This window comes from Schistocerca gregaria, chromosome 8 (assembly GCF_023897955.1).
Source record: "Schistocerca gregaria isolate iqSchGreg1 chromosome 8, iqSchGreg1.2, whole genome shotgun sequence".
In the NCBI taxonomy this organism is placed as follows: Eukaryota; Metazoa; Arthropoda; class Insecta; order Orthoptera; family Acrididae; genus Schistocerca; species Schistocerca gregaria.
The window spans coordinates 163,133,016-163,147,530 of record NC_064927.1 but is presented as its reverse complement, the minus strand read 5'-3'; the positions used below and the strand labels follow the sequence as shown (position 1 = coordinate 163,147,530).

The 14,515-nt window shown below is 40.3% G+C and overlaps 1 protein-coding gene across 2 annotated transcripts in view; it reads right to left on the bottom strand.

The window, feature by feature from the left end:
- LOC126285372 (histone-lysine N-methyltransferase SETD1B) overlaps positions 1-14,515 on the bottom strand; it is a 189,714-nt gene that overhangs the window by 148,224 nt on the left and 26,975 nt on the right. For both annotated transcript variants that reach the window (XM_049984697.1, XM_049984698.1), the window contains exon 3: positions 7,461-7,553. In XM_049984697.1, the coding sequence (XP_049840654.1) occupies positions 7,461-7,553 (93 nt within the window). The remainder of the gene's footprint in view (positions 1-7,460; positions 7,554-14,515) is intronic.

The following is a 14,515-nucleotide window of genomic DNA, read 5'->3' as shown; positions in this document are numbered from 1 at the left end:
GTTGTGGATCCCATGTGCCAGTAAATGTTGTTCCAACCATTCACAGGAGAGCTTCTGTAAAGTTTGGAAGGTAGGAGACGAGGTACTGGCAGAGATAAAGCAGTAAGGATGGGGCGTAAGTCATGCTTGGGTAGCTCAGATGGTAGAGCACTTGCTCGCGAAAGGCAAAGGTCCCAAGTTCACGTCTCGGTCCAGTACACGGTTTTAATCTGCCAGGGAGTTTCATTTGACATAGTTCAACCATGATTCGAAGGACCTATCGAAAGCTGGAAATGTTGGTGGAGCCACGCGCAAAGTGTTCAATTTACTTGCGATGGAATCAAATATATGAACTACCTCTTGCAACACTGACAGAGTGAATTCCTGAACCTGTGAGCATTGCCTGAAACTGCTGTAGAGGTTTCCACCAACGGCAAGAAGCTCCTCGGAGGAGGCCATTCCGTTTGAAAATGAAAGTTTCATCCTTGTCACCGATAACTGTACTGTCCTGCGGTCAGCAGGAAAGAACTAACAGTCAATTTGAACACACTTTATTATAATTAAAGAAAAACGCCTTCTTGGCATACACTAAGTGTTAAATGTAAGAACAAATAGAAAAAAACCTCATAACTCTTGTGGTGGCAAACCAGATAAGGAAATAAGACAATGGAATAAAATACTGACCAAAATCTACGCTACAAAATACAAAGTGCAACTACAATGCTACGGCCACTGAATACAATGCTAGGGTCGGTGTAAATACTGGCCGGAGCTGTTCGTATCGGTTGGTCAACATTGCTGGTCTGACGGTCTAGGTGTACTTATAAAGCCAGGTCGGCGAAGTGCTACATGAGGCATATGAGTTCCAATTGGTGGAACACTCTCACATGTTATCTGGCGAAGTAGTTCCTTGTTTATTTAGAAAGTCTGTTATTGTATGTATCCGCTGGCAATGTTTCTGTCTGCACTCCTGAAAGGATATCAGCAACCCATCTTGCGTGTCAGTTGTGGGGCCCTCTAACAATAAGGGGCCACTACAACAAGATTGACAAATATCTACAGTTACTTTCACTGCCATCTGTATAGATATTTCACCGACTTCTGTTACGGCATTATGCAGACATTCATGATACTTCTAGAATTGGCAGGTGGCAGTGGGAGATCCATCATAGTACACAATATCTTGGTTACTTTTCTTTCTTTCCCAATACACTTCACTTCAAGGCATAAGCAAGGTAAATATTAATATAACTATATTTTGTGCACGTTACAGGAGATGTCATTGTACATTTCATTACTTTACACACTTGGCATTCCCCTAAAACTCCGCTGAATACATCTCTTCTCTTACTTAAGTCCTTTCTACACATAAGGTATTTTCCACTATTACAGTATATATTTAGCAACAGACAAAAGCAATTCCGAAAGCTTGCACTTCCTAATTAAAATGTAAGCATTATTTTCACTATTTACAAACCCAACATCTTGTACATTTTCAGCAAGATATTTGAACTTGAGTTTCGAAGAATTGCCTGGCAATCTTTTAGACCTAACCTGACTTCACTGTGGTGTAACAATTTCTTCATTTTTATAATTTCCAACAACACACATGTGTTGATTACCATAATATTTACAACTGTAATTAAACGTTTTTGTTTTCGCCATTTTACAGTGTAAAATGGTTGACATACCCAGTCACAATAAGTTTACAATAAGAAACCACATAAAAAAAAGAGAGACGTAAACTCAAGTAAACTAGATTGCAGTAAAGCCTGCTCATAGTACAGTTGATATGTTCTTCAAGGACATTACACAAACAAATTTCTATGGAAATATCTGTGCCAAAGTTAAATAACAAGACATTGTAGGCAACGTTCTGTGTTTGGCAGTAGTGTTCCACGTGAAATTTAAAATTTTCCCTGTGAACTAAATATTCAAAGAGATTACGGGCTTGCTGCCGGTCATCATTAGCTTCTACCCATGGAAGCTAATTATGACCGCCTGCAAGCCCGAAATCTTTTTGAATAAGTAGCGTCCCAGCTAGGCATTCATGCGCCGCATCTGCTTTAGAAAGACATGGAAATGATGAGGTCTATACACAACGTATATACTTTTACAATTTTATTAAATAAATAAAAATTCCCTCTTTTTTTTGGACCCTTGTGATATCCTGGTCTGCTTAATGAATCTAACATCCCATGCTCTGACACACAGAGTGCCAGTTTTGTTTTTCCTTATGCCAACATTCTCCTGAGTAGTCCCGGCCCCAAGATCTAAATGGGAGACTATGTTTCCTCTGGAATATTTTACTCAAGATAATGCCACCATTGTCAAGTCATAAAGGAGCACTGCAAGCCTTCAGAAAACATAACAACTGTTGTTTTCCCTGGCTTTCAGCCACTTCCACTATCAACATGGCAAAACCATATTGGTTAATGTTACAGGGATAGATTAATCTATCACCCAGACTATTTCCTCTTCAAGTACTGAAAATAGTGCTGCCACTCTTCAGGAACCACAGGACTGGCTATCCTCTCCATAGGAACCTCTCCAATGTGACTGTATCTATGGTACAGCTATCCGTACCACTTGCACGCACGCACGTACGCACGCACCCGGCACCACCTCCACATGATCCATGAGTCTTTATTACAGATAACTTGGTTTTAAACAACAACCAATACTCTGTTGCCACCATTCTGTGGAATAAAACGCAGGGGTCTGGGTTCTTTTTTCATCACTCAGGTGATAGGGATGTTACTGTTTGTATAACAAAAGTTTGAAGTGTGGAAACTGGAACTGACTCACCAAAACATACTTTATTCTCACCATCCACCTGGGTTTGATTTAAACGGGTTTCTCACCCTTCTTTTAGACACACTTGCTTCAATCCTCTACATACATCCTATGTTCTGTCTCTCGACCAGTGCCTATGACCCGTGCCTATGACCAATGTTTTTATACTGCACCCTAGCTTATCTTTCTTCCATATCATGAAGCCCTTTAATTCAATCAGTTTCTCACATTTTGTCTCTGTTTTCATTTTGTCTTTGAACCAAGTTACTTAATTAAGTTTTCCTGTTATACCTTTTGACACGTTCTATATAGCTTGATCAAGGGAGAAAGGTAGAGGAGTGATTAGGCTATCTTATCCCTTCAGCATATCTGTAACTATCTTACATGAAGGTGCCAAACCCCGTGGCTCACCAATTTTGATGAGCTTAGGCAAACCATCTACGTGCAACTTGAAAATAATTCCTGTTTAACAGCTTGGTTCATTACACTCCAGTTTTTTTTAAAAAAAAGAGAGAGAGAGAGAGAGGGAGGGAGGGAGAAAGAGAGAGAGAGAGGGATATCAAGGCTTACGCCACAGAATCCATTCAGACCAGATGACATTCTTAGAGCATTCAAAATAAGTAAATTTTATTACACAAACCAGGCACACGACCTAATTGTTCCCAATGAACTGAAGAATTAAGTGACTGTGATCCTCTATGGATCCACTCGATGAACTACATTCAAGCTAACTGGCACAATGTTCAACTGGTACAGGGGATCAACATCAGCTTTCTTGCACAAAGGATTCATCTTGCATTTCTTGCAATACAAGTGTTGTCATTAAATCTTAGTTATCAGCTCAAAAAAAAAATCAAGCTTCAATAAAGAAACTTGGTCATGGTGTTGGTCCTTTTCTACCTAACCACCCTCCAGCGTGAAACATTCCCCCCCCCCCCCTTCCACACACACACACACACACACACACACACACACAATGGATGACTTGGTGCAGTTCTTGGTTGTAGAAATCTGTGTTTTAGCTGTTCCAATGACATAGCACACGTGATGATGTTCTGTACCGAACAAGCTGTTTCAAGTGTCATGGAGAAGAAACAGCCACTTGCGCACCTTCCTGGGATGCCTCATCTTGACAGTCTCCTGCAATGCTCATGTGACAGTTTGCTCGTAATTAATGTTATCAGTCATTATCACAGCAGTCCCAAAGTAACACTAAGTGTTTTCTTAACCAAATACAGTTGCGCCTTCACCTTTTTCGGCAGTGGTGAATGCACATGTTCCCATGGTTGTTTCGCTCCATTTTCTCGGGATCACACTGATATTCCCAGCATCTGTCCACAGTGACTAGGCAGCTAAAGCAGTCAACTGGACAGGCCTGAAAAAGCTGCAATACTTCCACTGCTGTGAGGTTCTGTTTTTTGAATGTGTTTGAGAAGTCACAGCAGCCAGTGGTCGGCAACATCAGTCATGTTCAGAAGTTCATGAAAGATACTGAAAACTGTTCCATGGTTGATGTCCCCTTTCTCAGCTATTGTCTCAATTACTGTACACCAGTCTCAGGGCCCCAGGACCTTGACACAGAGATCTTCTGTTCCACCACAGTTTGTCAATGAGACTTGTTGAATCACTCGAAGTGTTTGCACCATTTGTTGGTGCACTGTTCCCACATCACCTCAACATGGATTGTTGTAGCATTGTTTCCTTCAAATGTGGGCAACAAATTGCTTCAAGATAATCCACTTTACCTATGGGCTGTGCCATGTTGTTTTGGCTTTGCAATAGCAGTGCTATCGCATTGTGGCACAGGAATTTAAATGTGTACCACGACTACAGAAATGCATCAGGGAAAAAACTATATAACTTCATTGATATGGTAGTTGAAACTTCATGACCGCCTCTTGTATTTTTTACTCTTTAGCAAGACAACAAAGGCTGTCACAAAATTTATACATTGTTGTTTTAATTAATATCATTTTTGTTGTGAACAACGGGCAAAAATTACCATTGCACTGTGCCTGCACTTGCCTGACTTATTTCCTTTGATAAGCTTTGAATTTTGGTATGAAGTTGAAAAATTATCACAAACTTATCAAAACACATCAGGAACTGCATCATCAAACTGAAAGCGAAGATCCATAGCTTTGTATATAACTAGAAGCCAGTCCCAATATTTCAGATGATGTTACCATAATGCATTAAGTATGGTATGCATTGAGATTGACTGCAAAAAAAATGTCTTCATACCTGTAAATTGAGTCTGCTTTTACATCATACTGAGTGTGAAATGTATGTGTGCAGGAAAATAGCATTTATACGATGGGTTACTGTGAAAGATTATCACTAAAGCAAAGAAACGATGAGTGTGTGTGTGTGTGTGTCTGTGTGTGTGTGTGTGTGTGTGTGTGTGTGTGTGTGTGTGAGAGAGAGAGAGAGAGAGAGAGAGAGAGAGAGAGAGAGCTACTACACTATAGTACATTTTGTGAGAAGAACAGTCTATTGCACATTTGTCATTAGCCCGGATATGGGTGCTGGTAATAATGACCTTGTTCATAATAATATATAAATTTTGTGGCATTTCATTCTCCTGTCAAAGAGTAAAAAAAGACTGCAATAAATATAGTTAAAGCTCATGGGTGCACTCTACATTTCTTTGCCACTGGATCAGTTAGCATGATGTTACCTCTTTGATTACATCTGCCATGGAACAAAGTCACAAATTCCTAGATTTCTCAGAAAATATTAGGTTGCGGGTCTGCCAAAATTTCCATCTTTTTGAGTGTTCTGATGACACCACAGATCCAAAACATCCTGTTTCATAACGTTTGACCTCAATTATTTCAAAAACTGAAACACTGTGAAGTATATTCTTTCATAGGAATTACTTTTGACAGGCCTCAAACTAGTATACCAAGACAGGCCTCAAACTAGTATACCAAATCTCATTGAAATTGGTGTGTGTGTGTGTGTGTGTGTGTGTGTGTGTGTGTGTGTGTGTGTGTTGGAGGGGCGGGGGGGGGGGGGGGGGGGGGGGGGGGGGAATGCTCTCACTCCAAATGTTCTTGCTTCAGTGATTTGAAAGTAGATAGTTTTTCTATCTCTATCACTGTTAATGTTATCTGTACAAAAGATAAACCCATCATTAAGCCTCCACACTTGAACACTTGTGCTATTTTTCCATCTGACTTCTGCTCCCCCTCCCACATTACACACACACACACACACACACACACACACACACACACACACACACAGGTGATCACAATGGAAATTGGGCGAAATTGCATGTAAATATGTCAGCCATATCTTGTGTAGATGTTAATATTTACCAGCACTGGAAGGGACAATGTTCCAGTTGTTATATAGACTTCAAAGAAAATAGGAATCAGAGAAGCTAACAAACAGTTTTTTCCTAAAATTGTACAACTCAGCATAAAAGGGGGAACAGCAACAGCGATAATAATAATAATAATAATACAACAACCATTATATCAGATAAAACAACACCACATAACAAACCTGACATCATACTCACCAATAAAAAGAAGAAATTAACACAACTAATCGAAATATCCATACCAATACAACAAATATACAGAAGAAAACAGGAGAAAAAATTGAAAAATTCATCCAACTGGCTGAGGAAGTCAAGGACATGTGGCATCAGGATAAAGTTGACATTATACCAATTATACTTTCAACTACAGGAGTCATACCACACAATGTCCACCAGTACATCAATGCAATACAGCCACATCCAAACTTATATATACAACTACAGAAATCTGTAATTATTGATCCATGTTCAATTACCCGAAAGTTCCTAAATGCAATGTAACATATACCGTACAGTTAAAAGGAAGTCACGCTTGATCAAGGTCCGCGCCACTTTCTATTTTTAACCAGACATAATGTCTGAGAAAAGGATGATGATGATAATAATAATAATAATAATAATAATAATAATAATAAACTCAATTTGACAAGTTCAATGTTCTTGTATTGATATTGCCATAGATAAACGAGTACTTATTAAGGCCATGATGATATTATCAGTGAAAAAAGTAGTAATCAGAACTGACAGAAGGAAACTGTGTTCTAGGTTAGCTTTAATTATACCATCCACCGAGCATTTAAGGCATGTAACTCCAGAAGAGATATCATCTGTTTTAGATACAGTTCTACATAAACAAATGATGAATTCTACCAAATGTATAACTACCTCAAAAAAGGCACCACATTAAGATTCCTTGACTTAAGATATGAACGAAAATATGATCACAAAACTCTTATTCACTATAGTTTGTCCTACATGTTTCTCTCTGTTCATGCTGCACAATTCTTTCCTCCTGCAGCCGCCAGAACACACAAAAACAGTCAGTTTGCAGGCATACTTAAGTGTGCTTCTGTGCTATCCACCATTCATTTGCAGATGACTGCTTGTTGATCTTTTTATTTTTTTAAAACTCTTGAACAGATATGGTTCTAAATTAAATGTTACTTCCCTTGATGAGTCCATTTTGTTTAAACTCTATTTTCAAGTTGTAAATGTCAATACACTACTGACCTTCATGCATGAATCAACATTCTCTCTTTCACAAGAAAAGGTCTATCTAAATTTGTAAGAAACAATCTGAAAATAATTTCCACAATATTTTAGTTTTGTAAAAAAAAATTTTAACACTTACCATATCTGTAAGAAATGCCTTGTCTATGTTGTCATTAAGGTTACAGATTGTGACCTCCAAGGGTGGTGGCTCACCAACATAATTTGCATCAATCTGTAGATAGGTTTTGTTGTGAGTACATAACAAGTCACAATGACATGAAGCTACATCAAGTACTAACATAAAATTTAAAACAAAAATTTCTTACTCACTACATACAGATACAAATATAAGTTAATGATACACAGACTCCAAACTTCGCAATTATGAGGTAACAAGGAATTTTTTTAACTAAAAATGTTAACCCCCCTCCCCCCCCCCCCCCAAAAAAATTAAGTCATTTGAAAAAAAAATTCATTATAGTAGAACTAGAGTTTCACTTAGAATCAGAATAACAACAATTTTTTTTCCCCTCCATATGCATAATATATTTCCAAGAGGTCAAAATCACAGTACCACTCAAAAAATATTGTACAGCCAACTAGGGATTCAACCTCTGACTTTTAATGAGCCCTGTAAGTCACACAAAGAAGAGCTAACAGTCCAAAAAAGCGCAACAGTTTTTCTTATAGTTACTTTAAGGGTATGAAATCTTTCACACTGGAGAAGACAAGTCGGTGTATTGTCAAAGAGAGGAGACATCATACATGGTGTGAACTTAACGTAAACGCTTGTACCTTATTTAGTTTTCAGCTATTTCTGTCTGCAGCTCTCTAACCATAGCACTGGGAATGGGTAGACATGACTTTGAACGCACATCAACAAGTTAATTTAAGCAAGAAAATGGTCAAGCTGGCCGACAAATTTGAGCACCTTAAATATGAACAAGGAACTGCCATCACCTTCTCCAACAAGGAGCTTGACAAAGGCACCACCTCGGTCCTCAGTAAAGGACTGAATTTTGTTGCTCCAGCTCCACAAAAGCTACCAGTGACTGAGATTATTAGTAGAGTAGGAAAAGCAATGCAGTATCTTCCTCGAGAAACTAAAAATAATGTAAGATTTGCTACTAGCCAGATTATAGAGAGAGCCAACAGCCCCCCTCCCCCTCCCCCACCCGTGACCCCCCCTCCTCCTGAGTCCAATATTACTAAGTGGAGAAATAAGGACTGAAATTGTTAGAGAAGGATGAAAAGTTTGCTGTCTTACCTGCTGCAAATGAAAATTTACCATTATCCTCAATGCTACAAATTGTCATAAGGAAGTGGGTAGTTATTGGAAGACAACACATACTGCATTCTCAAATGGGGTCCCACATAAGCAATTAGCAAGAAGAAAGGGGAGCTACTAAAGAACTCTGGCCTCTCTGAGAAGCTTGAAATTAATTTAAGGCCAATAGCATGTAGGCCAGTCAGATTTTATGGCCTGCCTAAGACATGCAAGGATGGCACCCCACTGAGACCGACTGTTAGTGTTGTTGACCCTCCTACATAAAGGCTGGCAAAGCCCTCAACTAAATTATTGGCTCCTACAGGTACTGTATACAATATATTAAGAATTTAAATATGTTTGTTGATATCATAAAGCTGATGAACATAGATCCGAGTAAAGTAACTGTCAGCCTCAATGTGGTCTCCCTGTTTATCAAGGTACCAGTGGAAGAGACAATAAAACTATTGGTCCCTCATTTCTCATGCAAAATTTTAAAATTATTTCAGCACACTTTGACAACCACTTACATTTTGTATGGTGGGAATTATTATGAAATTATGAAATGACTGAAGGGACAGCACAGCACGGGCAGCCATAGCTAATCTTTTCATGGAGGGTTATCAAGAACAAGTGTTGAACAGTGCTCCCTTCTGTCCACATCTTGCTTCTTCAAATATGTTCATCACAAATTTTTTATCTGCTCACACAGCAGAGAGGGATTGCAGCAGTTCGTTGCTCACTTCAGTGATATACATGGTAACATAAGGTAAGGTACAGTGGAGGGGGAGAAGAACAGGAAGTTACCTTTCCTAGATGTTTTGGTCCAACAGAAATCAGATGGATGACATGATCATTCTGTGTCCCAAAAGCCAATGCATACCGATCTGCATCTCAATGGATGTAGCTTTCACCATTCAGCTCAGAAGAGAAGTATACCAAGCACCTTAGAACACAGAGCCAGGATTATTTTGTCGGACAATGATTGCCTTGGCTTCCAGATTAACCATATAATAACATTGTTCAGAAGGAAAGGGTATTCCGTCCATGATGTTAGGTCAATGGTGTCAAGGAAACCAAGACACAATGCTGTTCAGACAAGCCAAGAGGACCAACACACTGCACAGCTTCCATTCTGCAGTGTAGCAACTAGTAAAATAGGTAGAGTCCTAAATAAGCAAGGACTCAGACTAGTCTTCTAACCACCCAGGAAGATTAAAGAACTGTTGCAACCCATTAAAGATAATCTCAGTCTGAGAGTGCCAGGAATTTATAATATCCCTTGCGAATGTGGCAACAATTATGTGGGCCAGTCTATATAGACTGATTCCGATCACTGCATTGAGCATCAGCATCAGCATCACCTCAAGTCCAGGTACTTCGAACAATCAGCAGTGGCTGAGCATAGCCAGTTAAATAAACAGAACATTCTGTTTGAACAAACAATACTTGCTCATGCGTCAAACTATTTGGATCCTGTGATTAGGAAGCTGTGGAATTTAGATTATGTGAAAAAACTTCAATAAATACACCAGCTATGCATGGAAGCGTGCACTTGATAAAGAATGAGCACAGATTAAGACTTCTTGCTGTTTACCACCTGATGCGAGGAATGGCACAGCAAGCTATGCCAGACAGATAGCGCAAACAAAATCCATGGTCATAGATGGCATCACCTTGAACATGCCATTTCCATGTTGGCATCACGATGTAATCCAGCCAATCAGATGCGAACCCCTGGATATGAAAGTTGGAGACCCTCCAGTTTCTCAACTGTCAGGCTTAGCCCCTGATTATGATGATGATGATGAATGATGATGATGATATAGGCATTATCAAAAGGCTGGGATTTTATCCACATTTAACATGGCAAGTAAACCAAGAATATTTATTCCTTTACTTCTAGACATTGACGTTGTTACTGGTGAAACTGAAATAGTTTGAAAATATCACCTTACAATTCAGTGCATTGTTCAAGCCAATGTGAGCTTTATGACATATGGCCTTGGCTAAACTGCAAATTTGTTACGAAGTACTGGACATTTTCTAAGGGAAATATTATGTAACTACATGTATCTGTAATTTCACAATCAGTTTGCACGCTGAAACTTTAATTTATCAGTTCACAATCCATCATGTCAGGGACTTCTAAAATCCTTGTATTGGGATTAGTTTCCAAACTGAGCACTTCAGGTGCACAATTACTGCTAACATATTTATCAATATCCTTTCCTGTGCCTACAAAATTAAAGCCCTTCCATTTTGTAACAGATTCTGATGTTCATAGTTTTCATAAACACTTCAGTCAAAGGCTTGATTATTCCTCATTTATTTATTTGTTTGTTTATTTATTTAGTTATTCATTTATTTCTTATTCCATAAATCTAGATAGCAAGTGAACCTCAAGGATATGAAATGTGTCAATTTGTATACAGTTTATATATAACCTACATAAATGCAGTAAAAGATGCAATGTAAACAAGATCTCAGCTAAAAACATATATAAAGTCTACAGAAAATTGTACACTGTGGAAGGATGAGTTATATATACAGGATCGTCTATGATAATGCTCAAAATAAAATTAATTAAAACTATTTCAAAAACAATTGAAAGATTAGTAACGATATTCATTTCCTCTCAAGAACTCACCAACTGCATAAAAATATTTCTCGACTGAGTAATCTTTGAGAATTTGTTTAAATTTCAATAACTGTTTAAGAAGACGCTTGATATGTGGTGGGAGAGCATGAAACAGATTAATGACAGGGTAAGAAACTCATTTTTGAACCACAATAAGATTTTCAAATCAGTGTGCAGATTGCTTTTACTTCTTGTGTTGTAGTCATGATATTTCCTGTTGTCTTTGTAGGAAGAAAAGTTGTTACAAAAGAAGATCAGCAAGGAAAGAATAGACTGTGAAGAAGTAGTAAGGATCCAAATCTTTTGAAATGAGTACCCACAGGAGTGTGTATGATGGACATCACGCAAGGTCAAGACCAGTGTCCTCTATCTCCATTGACCTTCATGAGGTGTTAACCTCAAACCTCCTTTTCTTTCCCAAGCTTCAAAGAACCAGTAGATGACTGACCCAACCTTTGCTCCACCATCCCTCCAACTCACCAACTGCAGGCGAATCCAAAACCATGGGGCTATCTTAGCCAGTCTCACCAGTATCTACAATGACAACAGTAATCATTGTGCACTTAACATAGCTGGAGTATGAAGGAAAGTAATAGCCATTTATACTCAAAAAGGTGCATCTAAACAGACAAATTGAAAACACAGGTCTTTATGCCGTAGTTTAAAGTCATTTGTATGTGGACTATATCAGGCAAACCTGATTTATTCGCATATCTGTGACAGGAAGGAGGAATATCACAATAGGATCACTGCTTCCACCACGCACAGCTACTATCCAAGTATGGGCAAATGTGAGGGCCATGCCCATTGTTTTGTTCAATTTTAATAGCACAGTGCACTATGAGCTCTTGCCGATAAGTCAGACAATCAATAAAGGGTACTACACAAAGTTCCAACACAACAGCGAGCTCTCACAAACCAGCAGCAAGCTCTCTCCATGGCACTAAACAATTTGACAGCCTAGTTGATGTGCCAGGTTCCACTACCATTCGCGTAACACTGACCGTTTCCTCCACACAATGATTCTACAGAATATTGGGATACATATGAAAGACACCTTCAGGAACATTTTCAAGCTTCTGGAGTCACTGGGCCCAATTTGTGTAAAACTTTATTTTTGCCATGAATTTGGTTGGTTTAAGAGGGGGGGGGGGGGGAGGACCAAACTGGGAGGTCATCATTCCCTTATTCCCGACAGAAGGACAACCAAACTAATATGGACAAAATAGGAAAAGAAAACCACAGAGAGAAGCAAGAAACATGTAGAAGGGATAAACACAAGAGAGAATATGACAATGGCTGGCCGGCCACGAGAATAAAAAGGAAAAGCCGACCAATCTGCGACACATTAAAACATCCACCCGAGAGCACAAAGGGTCAAACGACATGTGCGAAAACTTAAATAGAATAATAAAACCCACCGTCTCATATAGAACGTAAAACTAAATTAGCCAATGAGGCGTTGTCAGCTAAAATTAATGGCAAAGAATCCGGTAACTGAAGAAACCGTCACAGAGCAGCCAAAGAAGGACAGCTCACCAAGATACAGGCACCGCAACGACATTGAGGTGGTCATCACAGCGCAGGAGGTAGCCGTGTGTCACCCAAGCGTGGCCAATGTGGAGCCAATAGAGAACCTCATAGTTCCTGTGGTAGGCTCTTCCACATATCCGTTGTCTTCTTAAGGGCATGCAGTTTGTTGTGCGTACTGAGGTTATGCTATTCCATCACCCAAAGTCGCAAAACCTTGCAGCATAGTACTGAATGCAGGTCAGTTGCAGAGGAGACAATCTCCATAAGCGGTTTCTGTGTAGCCTGTTTGGCCAGCCTGTCTACAATTTCGTTGCCTGGGATTCAGACCTGACCTGGGGTCCAGACAAACACCAGTGAACTACTGGACCATTCCAGGGCATAGATGGACTCCTGTATGGTCGCTACCAAAGGATGACGAGGGTAGCACAAGTTGATAGCTTGTAGGTTGCTCAAGGAGTCAGTACACAGAAGAAATGACTCCCCACAGCATGAGCGGATGTGCTCAAGAGCACAAGATATAACCACCAGCTCGGCAGTGAAAACACTGCAGCCATCGGGCAAGGAATGCTGTTCAGTATGTCCTTCATGGACATACACGAAGCAGACATGATCATCAGCCATTGAGCCATCGGTGTGAAGCCCGTCATGGCCATGGTACAGGTAAAGAATCAAGAGAAAGTGGCAGCAGAGAGCCACGGTGTTAACTGAGCCATGTGAAAGGTCCAGGCAAAGCCGGGGCCTAGGTGTACACCATGGAAGTGTACGTGAATGGACCTCAAGTATAGGTGGTAAAGGCAAGTACTCCAGTTTGGAAAGAAGGGATCGGACATAAACTGCAATTGCAAGCCCTGGCCTGGGCCGCTGATGTGGGAGATGAACCGCCATGGGTGGGAAAAGGATACGATAATTCGGAGAACTATGAATATGTGTAAAGCCACCCTGACATGGAACCAGTAGGCCATGACTCCAGACCTAACCCAACCACCGACACACGCCATACGTTCCAGCACCTTATAAAGAACGTTAGTGAGGCAGATAGGCCGATAGCTATCAACATCAAGCGGGTTTTTACCAGGTTTGAACACTGGAATGATGGTGCTCTACTGCCATTGCGATGGAAAGACACCATTGCACCAGATCCAGTTGAAGACGACGAGGAGATGTCGCTTGCAGTCAGATAAGAGATCTGTGGATCCCACCTGGCCCAGGAGCAGTGTCGGGGCAATGTGGCAGGGCACTGAGGAGCTCCCACTCTATAAATGGGGCATTATAGAATTCACTGTGGTGTGTAGTGAACGAGAGGACTTTCCCTTCCAGCAACCGTTTGAGAGTGCGAAAGGCTGGGTGGGTAATTCTCCAATGCAGCAGCTCGAGCAAAGTGCTCAGCAAAGTGCTTTTGACAATCGCGACTGCATTGGTAGATAACATGCCATTTATGTTATCACCTGTTGGGGTCTGGTACCTGAAAACGTGTTTGATCCTTGTCCACACATAAGATGGCGTATGGAACCCAATGGTCAAAACATATCTCTCCCAACACTCCTGCTTCCATTGGCGAACGCGGGCACGGAGCAGTTTAAAGGCTATGAGGTGCTCCAGGGAAGGGTGCCGCTTATCCCACTGTAAAGCTCACCAGCGCTCCTAATTGCTTCAGCAACTTCCGGCGACCACCAAGGGTCTGCCTTTCACCGGGGGCACCCTAAAGAGCAAGGGATCGTGTTTTCTGCCACAGAAAGGATTGTTGTAGTCACCT